Raw genomic sequence first — 20830 nt, forward strand, 5'->3', positions numbered from 1 at the left:
CAAAATATTTATTTTGAAGTTTAAAGAGTCACCTCGTCAAAATTCTATGACATTTAACAGCCTTATATAATCACACCCCAAAAAAACAATAATAAAACTGACACACAAGACAGGTCTATTAAGCAATTCATGAGTCTCACTTGAATATGAAATTTTAATAATGCTATTTCATGACTACCCAATCCTGACAAACTGAATTTCTTTTATTCCAAAAACATATTCTGCATTTGAATTTCGAAAAGGATACTACACATGTACTATGGATTCAAAACTATGAATTGTCTGGCTTTATTTACATCATGTTGAATGATGGTGGGAACTCTAGCTAATGTAATGAGATCAAGTGTTGGGACTAGACTGTAACAAATAAGGTGCCAAAATCAGAAAGTAAGGTATGTGTGTTTTTACTCACCTGCATAATTCATCATTTTGGCAGCTGTGAATTATATCGAGGCAAGTTGGGGCTGGAACTCTGTTCACTGCACATGGCTTGCTGTGAAGAGCTTCTTTGGACTGCTGACAAGGTACATCAGAAGGAGCACAGTCACAAAAAGCCAACATCTGGGCAGTGTTAAAAGGCATATTTTGGTAGAAGAACTGGATGGCTGCTTGGCAGTGTTTCACATCACACAGGTTTCCATTTGCTGAGCAAGCTTTCAGGTAAAGGGCCAACTGTGTGTTACAGAGCACATCCGCCACACACTCCTCCGCCACTTCCAAACAGGACCTGATCCCTCTGATTCCTAAAAGCAATGATATGCCCAGGTCGTGGAAAAGTAAACAAAAAGCTGTACATGCAGAATCTGCAAAACACTGTGAGAAGTCCATGAGCAAAATACAATGATGTACCCATATGTTATTTTTGGCAAACATTCCTTTTTTTTCCCCTTAGAGTTAGTATGAACTTACTGGGACCTGAATAGTGGACTATTTGAATCGTCCTTCATCTACACTGGCTACGTATTGTGATCCAAAAGTGATGGGAAGTGTGTAGGGCCAAAACTGAGCTGCAGAAAAATATTCTTGAGTCCAGGTTTCTCAAATGTAAACAGTAAATCTTCAGAAATTGCATTTCAGCTATATAGCTAATGGTGCATTCAGTGGCTTGAATCAAAATGTTCTTGTTCTGTTGCACTTTTTATTTGGGGGGGAAATCTTGACTAAAGGCTGTGGCTAGTCCAACATATAAAAATGTTCACATTCTGGAAAACACAGGTATGTGTGAATGCCCCACCCCCAACACAACCATATACACAAAAAGACCTCAATTTAATTTATGTGATCAAAATATCTATGAAATTTAATTAAGACCTAGTCTTTGGTTTTAATTGTAAAGTATTCTTCAGCGTAACTATGAATAAACGATGGATAGGCAAAACAGATGTCACATGAGTGAAAGAAGTGCAATGATTTTGTTGCCTTTTTTTGTTTTTTAAAAATTATATTTATTTATTTATTTAAAATTTTACTGGAGTATAGTTGATTTGATTTTGTTGCACTTTGTAGTATTAGAATGATAAAAATATCCACACAATTTATTTTGTAATGGCATATCTTTAAGAAACCTAGTAACTACATTTTAAATTATATTGTCCAGTATTTACAGTGCAGATCAAAATAACAGTTTATAAACATTACCATGATAGGAAAGAGTAGTTAGATTCCACTTGAATTTATTATCCTCTTTCATGTTATCTAGAAGGAAAACAAAGAGACTATTTTGTTAGTGAACAATGTTCTAAATTTAATAGGAGAATGTGGACTACCTTTATGAGTGAATAATCAAGCAAAAGTACATATAAGTTCATGTAACCCTTATTTAACCCTTGATACACAAAATTAGTGAGGTACAGATGAAGAAAAATAAACCCCTGAAATATCATTCAAGTCAGTTAAACAGCCCTGCTCTGAGTATCCAGTTACTGGAAGATTTAAACAAATGCTAATGACTAGGCCATGTGCTCAGAAGTAAACAAAGAGTCTGTCTGGAGAGAAAGAACAGAAGGAATATTGTCTGAACCAAAAAACTCTTCCCAGTAAGGTCTTAATTAGATTGAAAAGCAATTTAAAGACTATTTCCACCTCTGTCTTAGCCTCCCAGAGTTTTTAGGAATTGTAAGTACAGAATTGAAGACTCTCATTGATGGAAGTGAACTTGGTGACCATCTAATGCTAAAACATTTCATTCGAGAAGCATTGGTTGAGAGAGCTGAATCCTAACCACTAGATCACCAGAGGGGAGGGAGAGGGATGGAGCAGGAGTTTGTGGCTGGTAGATGCAAACTGTTACATTTAGAATGGATAAGCAACAAGGTCCTACTGTATAGCACAGGGGACTATATTCAGTATCCTGTGATAAACCATATTGGGAAAGAATATTTTAAAAAAAGAATGTATATATGTGTGTAACTGAATCACTTTGCTGTACAGCAGAGAGATTGGCTATACTTCAATTAAAATAATGATGTTTAAAAATCTCATTTAATTGTTCTTTCTTTCAAAGATCAATTTTATAATAAAAGAAAAGAAAAGAAGCATTGGTTGAGTCCCTACTATATACCAGGTGCCATATTGAAGACAAATCGGCAGTCCCTATTGTCAAACCTATTAGGAAATAGAGAGACACAAACAAAATCAAAATAAAATAGATGGAGCAATAATAGACATATGCATAAAGAGATACAATAGAATTATCACATTTTAAAATAAAAATTCAATTTTTGCATTTGCTATTAAGATACTGACTTCTGTTATGGCATAAGTGTCTCTTCATGTTTCAATTTGTCCTGACTTGAGCTGTCTGTCCAAACTCCCTGCCTGCCCATCTACTGCACATATATGATGGTACAATCATAAGGAAATTCTTTTTACCTCCCGGTGTGTCACAGCCTTTCCAGAACTCCTTGTTCTCATTATACATGTTTTTTCATTTTTCTATTGGTTAATTCTCAGCTCAAGAATCACTGTCTCTTCTGAAACACACTCTCCTATGTTTCTGGGATGTTCCTTCTTCTGTGCTACTATTCCGTATTGAATGAAATACCAATAAGCAAATTTCAGAGAGTTCTACAGCTTTTGTAACATACAAAAGTCTAGGCTAGATCTTCTATGATAGGTTAATAGCTCTGCTTTGGAACTGTTGGGTATGGCTGTGCCACTGACTAAAACATATTCAAGAAACTGAGTTCACTTACTGTTATGAACTAAATTTTGTCTCCTTCAAAAATTTATATGTTGAAGCCCTAACTCCTGGTGTGGCTGTATTGGGAGATGGTGTCTCTAGGGAAGTAATTAAGATTAAATGAGGTCCTAAGAGTGGGGCCCTGATCTGGTAGGATTTGTGTCCTCTTAAGAAGAGACCTTAGTGTGTTTCTTCACTCTTTCCTCTTCACATACACACACCCCATGGAAATGTCCTGTGAGTACATGGCAAGGAGCCAGGAAATCTAGAAACCAGGAAGACAGCTCTCACCAGAAAATCACACTGCTGGACTTTGGTCTGGAGCTTCCATCCTCCAGAATGATGAGAAAATTAATTTTTATTATTCAAGTCACCCAACCTCTGGTATTTAACTAGGGCAGCCTAAGCAGACTAATACACTCACAATATGAGTAATTATTACAAAAACAAAAAAACAATTCTTTTACCATGGTGAAACAAATTCTATTATGGACCCATGCTATTTTATATAATATGAGTAATGCATTATAATAAATTCTCTGCACATTAAATCCTAATTCACATTAAATCCTAATCCTAATCCACATTAAATCCTAATATATGGTGCATACATAGGTATATACACATTTTCCGGAGAATATTTTAAACAGTAGCTTAATTGCTGAAAAGGAGCTAAAGGGCAGTATGTCATGGGAACACAGAGAAACATGTATCCACCAGATCTCCATCTGCATTATAAGATCATACACATTACAAAATGTACACTGTTCCTGCTTCTTGATCCATTAATATCAAAATATATGCAGACTCTGATATCTTTTCACCCTGCTACCACTCTCGTCCAAGACACCATGCATTTCTCTGTTGACCTCATTTAGTGACATGGTCTCATTTGCGATCCATCAGTGAATGACCCCCACTTTATACCTACAGTACAGATCTCACTTCTATGTGTCATGCAATGAATTTAGATATCAATTCCATACCTAGAACTGTCTACTTGATCTCTTCACTTGGATATCCAACAAATATTTCTCACGTACCATGTCCCGAACTGACTCCTGACCTCTCCTCTGTCCACACCAAAGCCTCATCTTTTGTAATTGTTCCCATGTTAGTCAATGAAAATAATGGCAACCACATCCTTCTAATTACTCAGGACAAAAACCTTGGAGTCAATGTTGATTCCTTTTTCCCCCTTGCATCCCCATATGATCCATTCACACCAAAACATATCGAGAATCTGACAGCTGTCCACACTGGTCCATCACCCATAATTACAAAAGCTTCCTAACTGGTCTTCCTACTTGGGCCTTATTTCTCTTCAGTTAGTTGTCAACACAAAAAACAGAATTATCCTGTTAAAGATGTAGATCAGACCATGACACTTCCTTGGCTCAAATCCTTCAGTGGTTTCCTGTAACACTCAGAATATGAGCCAAAAGTTTTGAAATGACCTACAAAGCCTTTCATGATCCTGCCCCTGTTTTATTTCTGACCTCATCTCCTGCATCTCTCCCCCTGCTCTCTTGACTCTACCTCTAGTGTCTTCTTTGCTCTTCCTCAACCTTCCAGACTATCCCTAGCTCACCTTGAGCTTGTGTTTCTGCTGCCTGAAGTGTTCTTTCCCTAAATACCCACATGACTCATTCCCTTGCCTCTTTCCATCTTTACTCAAACATTAATTTCTTCAGATCAACTTTCTGGCCATCCTATTAAAATTACAAACCAACAACTCAGACTTCTTTTTTCCCCTACCTGTATTATTTTTCTCCTTAGCACTCATACTGTTTATTTTCTTTATTTTATTTTTTTAAATTTTATTGTAGTATAGTTGATTTAAAATGTGTGTTAGTTTCTGCTGCACAGCAAAGTGATTCAGTTATACATATACTCATTCTTTTCCAGGTTCTTTTCCCATATAGGCCATTACAGAATATTGAGTAGAATTCCAGGTGCTATACAATAGGTCCTTGTTGGTTATCTATTTTATATATAGTACTGTGTGTATGTTAATCCCAAGATCCTAATTAATTGCTCCCCACCCCCCATGTTTCCCCTTTGGTAGCACTCATACTGTTTAAAATATACATCTTCAAATCTTTCATCCTATTAATTTCTTCTTAATGGATGTTACAGCCTACTACTAAGACCCCCCTTTTGGTGATCCCAGTATTCATTTCCCCATCTGCTGGTCCTTTTCCAGCATTGCCTCATCCAAAGGAAGTTTCCACATCCAAGGGTGCAGACTTTTCTACGGGACAGCTCCTATCTAAGGGCTAGTCCATGAGAAGGGCTCAAAGGAGCAGCTCCCATGTCTCAATGGATGACCATTGAGAGCCAAACATCTTGTGGAATCAACTGTTTGTTGTGGTCATTGTCTTGCCTTTCAATTTCTCCCTCCACCTAATCCTGTTTTTCTCACTTCTAGATTTTGTTCCTGAGCCCTCAGCCCAGTACTACTCTGTATGCAAACCTCTGTCTCAGAGTCTGTTTCCAGGGAAACTCACCAAGACACTCCTCAACTGAGAATGTAAAGCCCTAGAGAGCAATGGTTTTTGTGATTTTTGTTCACTTTTTTTTTTACTGCTTTTTCCCCAGGTCTTAGAACATAGCCTAGGACATGGTAGGCACTCAAAGAAATATCTATTAAGTAAATAAATCATCATCCCTTACTACATTATCTATTTATTTAATTTTTTAAATCCCCTAAAAAATAGGAAGCTTCTTAAATGAAGGACAGTTTTGTTGTTGTTGTTTTGATCCTGCTGCACCAGACTTAAGACTTAGCACATTGTCCATGTCTCATAAGTATTTGTTCAATGAATGACTAAATGAATGAATAAAATTCACATTATTCTAAAACCTTTTAGCATTTATGTCTTTCTTCATAACCCCTTTTAGACATAGTCATAGTATTACGTTTTTTAATTTTCATTGTCTAAGAGAAACACAGGCAGAAATGGCAGAGCAAAGTCTTTAGTCAACTCTTATTTGTGATTATACTTAAGGTTCCCAAATTCCTCCCTTGAATACTGACCTGAAACAATGTCTAAGTTGAATTCATCTTCATTGTCTTCACTGAAGGCTGGAACTGGATTCATCTGAGCATCCTGTATACAAATGTCCTCAAACAAGCTTTTCCAAATTTCAATGCATTTTACTTCTGAAGGGTCATTGCATTGACAATTCCACAAGATTGTTTCTTTCAGACTTTCTCTTAACACTGCACACAGGTAGCTTCCATCAAGGGTTTTGCATTGCTCTGATTCCCTCCCACAGGCTTTCTTAAAATTTTCATACAAAAGAGCACAATGTTCAGATTCCTGGCAGATACGTGCTGCCACGACGCAGTAGCTCTTTTTGTCAATCGTTAATGACGTATCTTTCTGATGGAGCCATTGTGTGATGTTGGATTGTGCAGCCAAATATGAGGACAGTGCTGATTCTTCTATAAATAAAAAATGACTAAATATTAAATATTATGACCTTTTAATGTTTTCTAAAAAGTGTATAGACATACGTTTTATAAATATACCAATATCTATTGTCTTTCAAAAACCATTGAAAAAATATATTGCAAGAGAGCTATTACAAATGATCTTGATTTTCTTAAAAAATTGAAAGAAAAATATTGATTATTTATAGGTTATGTAACTAAACATAATGGTAATGCTCAATTTCATTTAATATTTTATCCTCATTTATTTCATCTTTTCATTACATTTTGATGATGATTGGTAGAAATCATGTGTAACTTAAAATACTTATAATCCATTATTTCTCTTCTATAAAATTTTGTGAATTTCCATTTTATCCTAGAAATTTACCTATACTAAAGTGTTTCTCCACAGTTTTTCATTATTTCCCCTTTAAGAAGCATTTTTAGACAGTTTTTTCCTAATTCCCTTACCCCTCGTGAAATTTTAATTCCACAGATATATATCTGTTTGCATCTGTTTGCATCTGTTGCATCTTTGCATCTTGTATGCATCTGTTTAGGGACTGTATGTATATCTATGCTTTATATATAAGTGAGAGGTTTTTTGCTCATCCCTAAAAACCAATTTTCACCCCTTGGGGGTTATATCCTCATAGAGAATGCATGTTCTACTAGAGAGTTCCAATAAGCACATAATTATATAAACTTTATAGAAAAAGGATAAGGAAAACAACCTCAATATAAGAATCCTTACTTGCTTAACTTAAGCTTTCAGAAGTATACTGTCTAATTCTAAAATGTCTCATCTTCCTCTGAGGTCCTTCATGTGGATCTCCACAATGAAAACTTCCTTGACCCTACCATTCTTCCCAAAGTAACTTTTTCCCCTGGGGTATTCTTCTCTTTAAAAAAAAAAAGGGTTGTTCTCTTTTGTTTATTAAATGAACTTTCTTATACCTTAGTTTTTACAAATGCGTCATGCAAGATAAAGATAGTATAATCTATTTCATGATATGAAAATGTTTACTTAAAAACTGCCAGGGCATTCTTAGAAGCACTGTTCAGAGTATAGCCTCTGTACTGCATGGGTTTGGAGACACACACTGTGATAAAGTTTTGCACATTTATCAAACAACAGCTCACATGGATTGCTATAATTATTTAAATCAGGCTTCTCTACTGGAACAGAGAACATCTCTCCTACCCCTTTTGGCCAGCCTATGCAAGACTTGTGTGGATGGGATGTATGTGAATTAATGCCATCCTCATATAATTAATTCTATTATATTGGTAATTATATATTTTGAAATAATCTGTAAATCTGTCTAAATGTCAATCTCTTTTACAGTACATATATATGTATGAGTATGTATATTTATATTTAATAATCAAGGCTAAATGAAATAATCTGGCTAAATGCCAATTTTACTCTGCTATGTTTTTAGCTAACCAAGAGCAGGGACTGTCTTAACCTATCTTTATTTCCATCCTCCAGCATTTATATGATATCTACACATATTAACTGAATAATAAATATCTTATGAATGAATATATAATTTAGATGCTCAAAATGTGTTTAAAATTAAAAATAAATGATATATTTATTGATCAGTTACTAGGTGTCAGGCAGTATGTTGAAAATTTATCATATTAAGCAAAAAAAAAGGAAGAAATGTCAAAGCTGACTTGCTCAAGAAGTTTACAATCTATAATAAAGAATAGAAAAGTACACATCTGTTATATGTTGAGAAATGTTTTGGGAATGCAAGGGAGAGAGAGAGAGAGAGAGAGAGAGAGAGAGAGAGAGAGAGGGGCATTGTATCTTGTTGGAGTGATGACCAAAGAGCTGGTGGAGGATGCTACAGTTGAAATAGGATGAAATAACAAGATTTCAATTATCATTACCTTTTCCACTCTGAGCTAAATTATAAGCAAGAAGCTGATGCTCTGGGTAAACACCATGATCAGGCCAGGTCCATCATGAAGTGCATTTGTGAGATCATTCAGGTCCTCTGTACAGGGTTTCTATATTCCTGGCTTATCAACATTACAACAGAATAGCATTTAACAAGTATTTATTATGGAAAAAAATGGTTTAAATGTGAACTGATTTCAGTTTAACTGCTCTAAATTTGTATGTACCTGTGGCTGGTAACTATATTTTGCCAGCATCTTGGTCTGATAGAAATGGCCATTGAGATATAAATGAACTAGTTCTACTATCTTGAAACAAAAGTCAATAAATATTTTTAGTATTTCTATACACTTTCGTTTCAGCCTACTTCAACCTAAAACTAGTAAAGACCTACTCATTAGCTAATTAATGTCATTTTAGTCTCTATCCTATTTGACTTCTCTGCATTTATAATTGTCGATTATTTCCTCTGTGTCTTTCTCTCTTTCACTGGCTTCAAAATTCTTCCTGTAGTTTTTGTTTTTCCTGTCTTTAAAAACTTCCTTGTGGTTTCATCAACTAGATTGAAAACGTTGTTATCAAAATACTTATATTCTCACGTCATATCTTTTCCTGGCCAGTCTTATCCTCCTGCATTCTTGTACCTGTTTCTTACAAACCATTGACTCCCAAATCTGTATGTCCATTTTAGGATACTCTCCTCAGTGTGAGACCCATGTTTCCAAATGCTAGCCAGATGAGGTCCACTCCATCATTGCTTTTTTAAAACTATATACTCATCATGTGAAATGTAAAACAAAATATTAACATTTCTAACATGAATGTGCCATAGTGTGCCCTCCCAATGCAAACTCTCCAAATATAACTCACCACTTCTGTCCCCAGTCCTGTCTCCGTGTACAGCAATACCCTTGTCCCAAGCCAGCAGCTTCTACCACACATTTAACAACATTCCATACTCCTCATATCCAACGGAAACCAATTACTATTGATTGTAATTTATAAATATTTCTTAAATATCTCTTATCCTTACAGTCCTCAGCACCAGTGTGGTAGTTTAGGCATGAGTCATCTCTCTCCCAAACTCTTTTGATGGCTTTTTAACTGATATCCCTGGCCTGCATCCTTCCCTGCCTCCATTCCATCCTTTACACCACTGCCAACAAATGATATCCTTCAAAATACTGATTCTGTAGTCTTCTGTTTAAAATGCATTAGTAGTTCCTCAAAACAACAGTTTGAAGTCTAATCTCCTTAGAAAGATATGTAAGTTTAATAAGTTCCTCCTTCTTATTAACATCTGGTTTCTTTCCAGTATCTCCTAAGACTCCTCTGTTCTATAATCCAGCTTTACCAAGAACGTGTTGCTCTCCAATGTCTTCTGCTCCATTCTACTTCCTCTGTCTAGAACATCCATTTTATTTCATCTCCCTATTGAGCCCAGTTCACCCTAAAAAGCCCAAGTCTGTTATTTCTTCTATGAAGCCTTCTAAGTCTCCATTATTTCTTCTTGTATAACTTTAAGTGTGTAATTTTGTGTGTATAATCTCACGTGTATCACCTCACGTGTATCACATTGTATAGGTGATATTTAGCAGTTATCATTTTCATTAAGAATTGAGACGATACAAAATATGTTCTCTAATGTTATTGGAATTAGATGATTAACAAAGATATCTAAGAAATCCTCAAATATTTGGAAATTAAACAATAATATTATGAATAAACCTTGAATCAGAAAGAAAGTCAGGGGCTTCCCTGGTGGCACTGTGGTTGAGAGTCTGCCTGCCGATGCAGGGGACACGGGTTCGTGCCCCGGTCTGGGAAGATCCCACATGCCACGGAGCGCCTAGGCCTGTGAGCCATGGCCACTGAGCCTGTGCATCCAGAGCCTGTGTTCCGCAACGGGAGAGGCCACAACAGTGAGAGACCCGCGTACAGCAAAAAAAAAAAAAAAAAAGTCAGAAGGGAAATAAGAAAATATTTTGAAATAAATAAAAATGAAAACACAAGAGATTAAAATTAGTAGATGTGACTAAAATAGCACTTGGAAGGAAATTCATGTAATGAGATGCTTACATCGCTGATAAGATTTCATCTTAAGAAACTAAAAAGTGAGGATCAATTTCAAGTCAAATCAAATGCAAAAGAAATAATGTCGAGCAAAATTGAGAGAGAAAGACTGAAAGAAAAAAGACAGAGACAGAGAGATAAATACAGAGAAACAGACACAGAAAGAGAGAGAAAGAAGGGCACAAATATCCAGTACTTGAACAAAACTGAGGACATCACCTGAACTTCGTCAGACTTTTAAAGGACAACTTGGGAATATTAGGAACAACTTAGCAGAGTGATAGAAACTAAAAGAAAGGGTAAAATGGAAACTCTAAAAGTAAAAATTCAACATAAATCCAACAAATGTCTTTCAAATTCATTGAAAGACAAACTACAAAAGAAGAAATAGAACAGTCTTGAAACAAACACACTGAACATTTAAAAACCTTCCAGTGAAGAACAGCACCGATATCTTCATTGGTAAATTGAATTAAACACTTAAGGAAAAAATAACGCCAATTCTTTTTATATTATTCTAGAATTTAGAGGAGAAGAAAATACTTCCTAACTCACTTTGAAGACAGTATTACCCAGACAACAAAATCAGACAAATACTTTCTGAGAGAATAACATGCCAATATGCATCGTGACCATAGATTTAAGACCCTCAACAAAATATTAGAAAATTTAATCCAACAATATATAAAAAGAATAATACAATAATACATCATGACTGAGCAGGATGTAGCCTCAGAATGAAGGGCTGTATCCAACATTCAAAAATCAACAATAAAATTTACCAAGTACCACTAAAGAAGTAAACATATGATCATTTCAATAGAGGCAGAAAAAGCATTTGCAAAATTTAACATCTACTTATCCATTCGTGATAAAAATTATCTAAGCAAACTAGAAATAGAAAGGAATTTCCTCAGCCTGATAAAGGAAACCTGCAAAGAGTCTACTGCAAAAGCCATTCTTTATTGTGCAAAGCCGAATACATCCCTCCTAAGATAGGTAAAAAGGCAAAAAATGGCCACACCAAACAATCCTATTTAATATTATACTGGAAGTTCTACTCAGAACAATAGAGCAAGAATAAGAAATAAAGGTTTACAGATTGGAAAGTGAAAAATAAAACTCTCTTTATTCTCTATTCGTAGATAACAAGGCTATCTATATAGAAAATCCTATAGATTCTACAAAAAACAAAACAAACAAAAACCCCTAGAACTATAAAATGTCCATATAAAATGTCAATTGTATTTCTGTATACTAGCTATGATCAGTTGAAAATTAAAATGTAAAATAAAGTACCCTTTACAACAGCATCAAAAAAGTGAAGCATATCTGTAAATCTTAACAAAATGTAAGAACTGTTATATTCAGAAGTACAAAATATTGATAAAAGAAATCAAAGAAGTCCTAAATACATGGAGAGATATACCACGTTCACGGATTTGAAAACTCACATAGTAAATATGTCAGTGCTATCCAAATTGGTCTATAGTTTTGAGGTAAGCCAAATCAAAATACCAGCAGGATTTTTCTGTAGACATTGACAAGCTGACTGTAAAATTTATATGGGATAACAAAGAAGGAGACAAGCTGAATCAACTATTTAAAAGCAAAAAATTAAAGGAATTACACTACTTTATTTCAAGATATCCCATGAAATTACAATAAATAAGACTGTGGGATATTAGCAAAAGTATAGAAATATAGGTAATTGGAAGTAGAGCCAGCAATATACAGCCTAGCGATCTTTTGAGAAAAGTGAAATTGAAAATATCTTCAGCAAATGTGGTGGGACAATTAGATATTCATATGGCAAAATAACATATCTGACCCATAGCTTGCACCATATAAAAAATTAACTCAAAATGCATCATAGACCTAAATATAGAACCTAAACTACATAATTTTGGAGACAGACTTTACCAAATAATATATAGAGGTGACACATAAGCACATGAAAATATGATCAACATTATTATTATTTAAGTGCAAATTAAAACTATAGTGTGATACCATTAAATATGTTTTGGAATGGCAAAAAAAAACGTGAGTGCTTCTGAGAATGTGGAGCAACTGAAACTTTCATACATTTATGGTGACTTCATATCTGAAATACAGTATTAAATCTCCTTATAAAGTTAAACATACACTTTACTATATGACCCAATACTTTTTTACCAAAGAGAAATAACTTATATTCATACAAATCTTATATGTGACTATTTATAGCAGCTTTATAATCTCTAAAAATCTGGAAACAATGTAAATGACTTTCAGTGGTGAATGGATAACCAATTTATGGAATAACCATACAATGGAATACTACTCATCAAAAAAGGGAACAATTTTTTGATGAATTGCAAATATATTATTTTAAAGAAAAGAACACTGGCTCAAAAGGCTACATGTTATATAATTCCATTTATATAAAATTCTGGTAAAGGCAAAATTATGGAACAGAAAACTGTCCAGTAATGATTGGAGGGGTTGGACAATGAAACCATTCAAAATAGATGAGAGGTAAACCTTTCTCTTATAAAGTGGGGGAAGGAGGATTCTGAAAGAAGAGGTGAGAACTCTGTGAAAACAGGTGCATTCCCAAGCTGACCACTTTTCGGAGAACGTACATAGGGACACTGAGGATATGGAAATTGATTACGTTAGGGCTATTGGATCCCACGTATCTGTTGGAAAATCTTTCTGTAAGCTCAGGACACATGCCAACAAGCTTGATTACCACTACTTCACCATCAGGCTGGCACTTTGAGTAGACAATAAATAAATGCATATTAAATAATCAAGTTCTCCTATCCAAAGGCAAGCATAATTCTGGGTAAGTGGTTATACTTTGGTCTTCCTCAGGAGACCCTGTATTCTTTACCAACAGAAATGGTACCTTATTTATCTTCTATCATTTAAGTCTTGTGCAAAGCCATAGTGAGCCTCACAAATATATGTATTGAATGAGTGAATCTATAATACTAATGAATTATAATAGAATGAAACTTGAAAATTGTGGTTAGCAATTACAGAAATATGTCATGCACTTACTGAGATCTACAGCTCACAGAACCTTAAATTACATGAAGAATTAATCAAGTAACCAGAAAAAACAAGAGTTCATCAAATTACGTAGATGTGATTCATTTTGACATTGTACTTTTCAATGACAGTAAATGTTTCATATAACAATGTATTACCTGATTTGTTGATGCATTTTTTCCCAAGCAATTTCTTAATGGTACAGTAGAGGTCATCAGAGCAGAGACAATTTTTAAATTGGAAATTGCTTTCTGCTAAAGACCAGATACTTAAATTACGGGTGGATGAATCGTTCATCTGGCAGGGGTTGCCTGGATTTCACAGTCAAACATATAACACTCTAGATATTAATCTGAATATAATTTTTGAGGCCTCCTATCCAAGGTACATTAAAGCTTTAAAGAGCCTGCCCCTACCCAAAGCTTTTAACGTATTAGTTTTAGTAATTCATTATTAGATTTGAGGTTGCTACAGCATGTCCATATAATTGACTTTTCAAGCAAAAACTATTTCTACTGTTTTCTCCACCAATATTTACTTTCTAAAATAGAATAAAACTTTCTGTATTTTAAAGGAGATTTGTCCCCACTTAGAATGCCAACTTTTTCTCTTTAATAATAATCAAAGTTGCCCTTACATGAGGTGACAAGAATGCTCTGTAATCTTAGCAATTTTGTCAGTTTAGCAATTGTAGTAGCTGTTTGGTCTTAACCTCATTTTATTTACATGTCATTCCAAGATAATAATAAGAGACAAGCAAGTGGCTCTAAATTTATCATGGAAAAAAATGTGGTCCTGTCTCTTAGAAAGCACTTAATATTATTGAATAGTGCATCTTTCATAATTACCAATATTTCATGTTCTGCTTTAATTTAAAAGGCCATATTCATCTACCCAACAATTTTCTTTTATTCTGTTTTCTGAATAAAACTACTTGAGTACATTTCATTTGTGTATTTGAGAATATTTCTATTTCAACTTCATGCATGGTATAATTATGCAAATTTACCATTCACTGCAAATGACTTGCTATTTGTATACTGAAATCAATAAATATGTTATAATTCATGACACGCTGAATGTGATATTTTAAATTGCCTTATAAAATGTAACAAGGAGATTCATCATCAAAACAAATAACAGACTTTTTTTGTCATTGTCCTTTATTCTCATCTTAATATTATTATGTTATTTGAGAAAACTTGCAAGTGAAATTCTTTTCCTGAACTGTAATGAGAATGTTGGATTAGAGACCTATAACTTTCTTTGGCGTACGAACATTGCATGTACTCCTTTCAAGGGCAGGGAAGAAAAGGAAATCTTGCTCCTTGTCTACATCCTATGTAATTCCTTGAAATCTTGTGGCTGGACAGGAGCTCTGATGTTGGAGATTGTGAATGTTGACATTGTTAGAACTATGGGTGGTTGCCTCTTAACCCAACACACTCCACCTTACATTTTTGGGAGGTAGAGGAAGCTCAGGCAGATAGGAAAGGGTTGTGAGCAGTACAGAATTTATTCTTCATGAAATGGTTGGAGTAGCAAAGTGAGTCATGAAAGAATATATTTTTATTTTTTCACTTTGGAGTTCTCTTACTGAATATGCCAGAAAGTTTATTGGGTTTTTATGGTTTTATCATATTCATTATACAAGTTGATAAAACTTATGTTAGTATAAGGTGTTTTGAAAAGTTATGTCATAATAGTATTGGGCAATGTCTCCTTAAATAATACGTTTATCATTTTAAGTGAATGGAGTCTTACTATAATGCTCTCATTCAATATATATTCAGTTACTTGATATATTCAGTACTTCATTTTTCTGTTAAACAAATGACAGTGACTTTCCAATCTTCATATTCTCTACCCATTGGGCCTCCTCTCAAATGTTTGGAATGTAGGACTAGTTAAAAGCAAAAATATGTTTTAACTTGTTCTTGACACAGTTGGAATGGAAAATAGTGTATAGGTTGCAAAAATATAAAACTCACATTATGTACATGCAAATAAATAATGTGTTTGATTATGACAAATGTTATCTTCCTATGTTATCCTGACATAGTAACATATAAGCAAAAGACATTTTATTTGAAAAATTGTTGCCATGCTTCTGAGAGGCATGTGTATAATTGTAACATTAGTGAGATAAGTAAAATAATAATCTGAAATCCTGCATAAAGTTGCCTGCAGTGTCAATGCATTAGGGCCTTTGAGTAATTTAAGAACAGTCTTTTGTATCTAAATTCACTAATAAGTAATTATAGGCAAATCACTTGAATACCAAGTTTAAGTAAGGTATTTAGAGAAAAAACTTAGTTCCTAGGATAGTGAAAGAAAAGAACAAATTCTATTTTTATCTCTGTAAAAAGAAATTATTTGAGTGTGTTTTAAACTTTTTATGTTAGTATAGAGCGTGTTTTACCTGACACATTGCAGGCATCTTCCATTATTCTCCAGGCATGTTTACATCCATCTGCATCACTTAGGCAGAGTTCTCTTAAATATGTGCAATCAATGGTTTGGGAAGTGGACTCATTGTCCAAGCATAGCCCCACAGCTTGAATAACAACAATAACAGAACAACAAAAACAACAGCAATATGGCAGTTATTTACCTCAAAACTAAGTGATTAACGATCAAGACCAGAATTATGAAAACTGAAATGTGATAAAATTATTACAAATCTGGAATGGATGTTAACCTCCCCTCTAGCTACAGATCTCTGTTTGTCTTATATAAGATTCTTAAATAAAAAGTCTGTATTTGCCCTCTTTCTTTCTTACTGCCTATTCATTTCTCAGCATATAATTTATTGTTATTTCTATTGCTCCATTGAAACTACTTTAAAAAATGCTCCAATCATCTCCATAACATCAAATTTAATAGTTTTAAGACTTCATCTTGCTTACTTTTATCATTGGGCATTTCATTGTCATTTTGTTCTTGAAACTCTTTTCTTTTGGCAACCCCCTCTTCTAATTCTCTTGATATTTATTCGTTTGATATTTTCTGACCACAGTTAGAATTCTTCCCAGGATCCTCTTACTTTTCTATTAAAGTATATTTGAAGCTTAGGTTCTATCCTCAGACTTTTCTTATTCTCATTTTACACCCTTTCTGTGGACAATTCCATGTATTTATGGTTTTAACTAAAATATCTAGACTGATGATTCTCAAATATCTAATTCAATCCTGTTATTTTCCAGTATTCCAGTTACAGATGATGTTCTCTCCACCTAAATGTTCCAGACACACTTCCAGACAATATTAACATCAGTAGTGTCCTGCTCATCACCACTCCCTGCTGGACCACCCTACTTCATCAGCAATTTCACCATTCACCATGGCACCCACACTGGGAACCTTGGGTTCATGATAGGCTCCTTTCTATCCTCAGTTTTACTCTCCCATATCCACTCTTGTATAGTTCATTGATTCTCATTTTGAATATTTGACCAACTCACCAGTTAGTCAGTCTGCCTCCAGTTCTATCTTATTCAGGTAGGTTCTTTACACCCCCTAATCTGCCTCATGTATCATTCTGGTCCTGCTGTTTCTCTGCTTCATCCTTTGGATGGTTCCTCTTAGCATGACTCTCTTATTCTTCAACATGTGCAATCTGGAGGTCCTCGAGCATTTATAGTTTCTCAGATGCTTCATGCTGCCTTGTACCTCTGAGCATTTACTGTATGTCACTCCTTTTCTTTTTACTCTGGAATAACCCTTTTTTTGTCATTTAAGACTCAACACAATAACTACCTATTTTGAGGGAAAATTTCCCTGAATTCAATACCTGTTTTCCTACATTCAAATTGAATTCAACACCCCTCATCTGTTTCACTACAATCTTGGGAATTTCCCAACTATAGCATTTATTGCTCCATAATGAAAGTGTATATTTATCTTTACCACTGGGTTCTGGGGTTTTACTCAGCAAGCATTAATTCATGATCATATCCCTATCATCAACACAATGATGGATCATACATATTCAGTTAATGCATGTTGACTTAACCAACTTGAATCGTTCTTTATGGATGAGTTATATATAAATAACTCTTAATATTCAATAAATATAACACCTTCCAGATATTTACAAGTTATTTTGGGTAGAAGAGAAAAGATTCCAGCAAGTTTTTCAAAATATCAAGAAAGTAGCAATGTTAATTTAGTATATTGTACCAATTACTCAAACTAATTCTGCAAGCATACAAACTGACACTTGTTTAATCAATCCATAGAAAAATATAGGAATTACAATTGAGTTCTAGAGACAGTGTATTAACTATAGTCAAGAGACCTCAAGCTATGTCTTAATCAGAGCCAAATTATTTGAATTTTTAAAAAGATGATGTTATTATGAATGACTTGTCACAACATAGAGTTATAGGCTTCAAGTAAAGCCACAACTCTTCTTTTAAAAAAACTTACCTCTTTCCAAACCTCTTCTCCTAAGGAGAATCCATGAAAACTGATCGGATCATATGTATTACTGGCTGAGTCACTGCATTTGGAGATTAAGCCCATGCGTGTGACTTGGTCACATTTTTCTGGTTGAGGGCTAGAGTGGAAATTGACATATCAGCTTTCCGTGTTCTCATGTGTTCATGGATAACCTCACCTAGCCAAGCTCCTGTTCTAGGTTAGCAAGCCTAGAGAAAGAGAAAGAGCCACTTCCATTCTGGCCCAAGGTTACTTACTTCAATCCAGCTTGCCAAAGATCCTGAAGTAGAGATTTCATGTCAGAAAGTCAATTTATAAGCAACTAGAGTTTCATTTTTCATTGATCACTATTATCTTGTGAATACTTCTCTCAGGAAACTTATAGGTGATGGTCTCCTGGGTATATCATCAAACCTCACTTGTATCTCAGTGCAATGATCATTAATGAATTCTACATATTATCTTTCCCAAATGTGTTTTATTTTCTTTCATATTTAAAATTTTAGGTTGAATAATCATCTTGATTGTTTTACGTGATTTTCCACACCTTCCACTCAGAAGAAATACTGAATCAAGTAGGAAAACCACTTCAATGGTTTGGCCCAGAAAAATCAAAATAACTTCAGCTTTCCAGAATCTTATCCATTCCTGACTATGATTTCTGGCCATGTATTTAAGCCAGGAGTTTTCAAGGAGCATCCTGAAATGCTAAGTGAGAAACAGGTTCTATTTTAAAATAAATAAGATGGAGAATATTGCACATTTTATCACCCTTTAAAGATGTATAAGACTCATTAGGCTATTAAATGCTTTGTTTTAAAAATTCACTATGTCTCACATTTCTTTGGCTGCAGAACTTTCCCGCATCGCAAAGCCTATTTAAATGATGTTGAACAAATATTCTGAAGCACACACTATGGGAAATATTGATTAAACCTATCAGATAGCACACTTTTGACCCTAACAGTGTTAGGTATGATTTCCCTTATTCATGCAACCTAGTGTCTAGGTTAATTTAGAAGTGAAAGTTGAAAACAAGAGGCCATCACTACCTTTTCAATGGGGGCCATAATGAGTTTGTAATTTATTTTATGTGTTTCATTATATTGCTGCCTGATCTACAAAAATTAAAGTTTCCTAGATTTCTCCTTATTATAAATGATAGAAATAAGGAAACATTATTAGCAATAAATGCAAGAAACAAAATTTTGAATAAGGATTACTTAAACCCCCCCAAACCTGAAAATATATAAATGATTTCTTCTTTCTTGCCTTTATTTTCTTTGACTAGATTTATTTTGACTTCCAACATAATTTAAAATAACCTTCTTTGTTTTCTTGCCCACAAGTGTGCCTTTATTCATCAATATCTATTGGCAGAGAGTAAGCAGAAAATACACTGACTTTGTTTTAATGAGTAAATTATTAATATTCAGCTACAATTATAACTATCCCTTTTTCTGAATGCAATTTGTAGATTCTATTGCATGCTGATTAAAATATAAATAGCTTCTCCAATAACACATATAGCAAGTAGGTCTTCATAGAGTCTACTTTTACGTATACATTATTTTTTACTAACATCTTACAATGCATTCACACTACCCAAGACAAGAGAGATAAGTTCACACTTTATCTCTAGGTTACAAAAATTGACTGAAATGTGAAGAAGCATTTGATGTCATATTGTGTTACTCTACTAACTGCCTCCTTCTTATTAAATATTAACACGTAAAATCAGGGAAATTGAATGGTTTAAATTAATCTAATTTCAATTTAATACCAAAGAAAAATAGATAATAAGTCAAAATTTGTCATCTTATAACTTGTAAATAGATACTGGAAGGTTTCATTTCTAAAAGGCTCTAGTACAGATGTCAAATCTATAAATCCTGATCAATTACTTAAAGTGATTGGATTATTCTATATATAAAAAAGAAACAACCTGAGCTGTTAATGCAATTCTCACATTGTGCATTTTCTATAGAGCTATAAATGAGTAAAAGTAAGTGTACATTTTTGCAAAATTAAGAAGCTCTGTTAAAGTATACATTTGCAATTAATACTTTATATTATAAACATTTGTTAGCTTGACAGTTAAGAGACAGGAGACAGCATTTGTTTCACTGAGAATTGGTGTTATGAATTCAGATAAACTGGAAGCATAATTCACTTACCAAAGAAAATGAAAACTATCATGGTAGCCAACTTGGGGCTGTTCACCTGGAAGAAAAGCAGATATCTTTTTCCAACCACCTTCTTAACAGCAACTATCCACAACAAGGCTTCAGCTTGTACTCCTGCTTCCTAAAAACATTCACTGATTCTAGTCGGCTTCCTGTACTCCTGCTTCCTAAAAACATCACTGATTCTAGTCGGCTTCCTGTCACCACTTCCTCACCAATCTTTCCTGAGCTGTGAACTTTCCTAAATAGGTCCAAATTCAATTATTCTCTTCTGAGTGTACTGATCTCAGATATTATGCTTCCAGGAAAGCCCAAGAGCCAGATACTAAGAAGTGATACATACTCTGTGCAATCAGGAAAAAGGTGGGTTTTTTCCCCATTCAACTAGAATGCTAAACTGTGTACAAGCTTCCCAACTATAACTCAAAATTTTCCTAGACGCTTGAGAATGCTCAGTTTCTACTTCATTAATTAGCATAATTCAGACAATTTTATATCTTTGAGGATAGGAAAAAGGAGAAAAGGCATAAGCAAAGCCCAGGAAAACG

At 34.3% G+C, this 20830-nt stretch overlaps 1 protein-coding gene across 1 annotated transcript in view; it reads right to left on the reverse strand.

The window, feature by feature from the left end:
* The window catches only part of GFRAL (GDNF family receptor alpha like), a gene marked incomplete at both ends in the record, with an annotated part of 54784 nt that extends 35821 nt beyond the window's left edge, over nt 1-18963 (reverse strand). The window contains 6 exon segments of the mRNA XM_082848398.1: nt 413-743; nt 1639-1695; nt 13812-13964; nt 16076-16210; nt 18085-18104; nt 18935-18963. Of these exon segments, the coding sequence (XP_082704524.1) occupies nt 413-743; nt 1639-1695; nt 13812-13964; nt 16076-16210; nt 18085-18104; nt 18935-18963 (725 nt within the window).
* Nucleotides 18964-20830: the final 1867 nt, after the last annotated feature.

The sequence above is a fragment of the Leucopleurus acutus genome (assembly GCF_964270905.1).
Source record: "Leucopleurus acutus genome assembly, chromosome: 10".
NCBI classification, from domain to species: domain Eukaryota; kingdom Metazoa; phylum Chordata; class Mammalia; order Artiodactyla; family Delphinidae; genus Leucopleurus; species Leucopleurus acutus.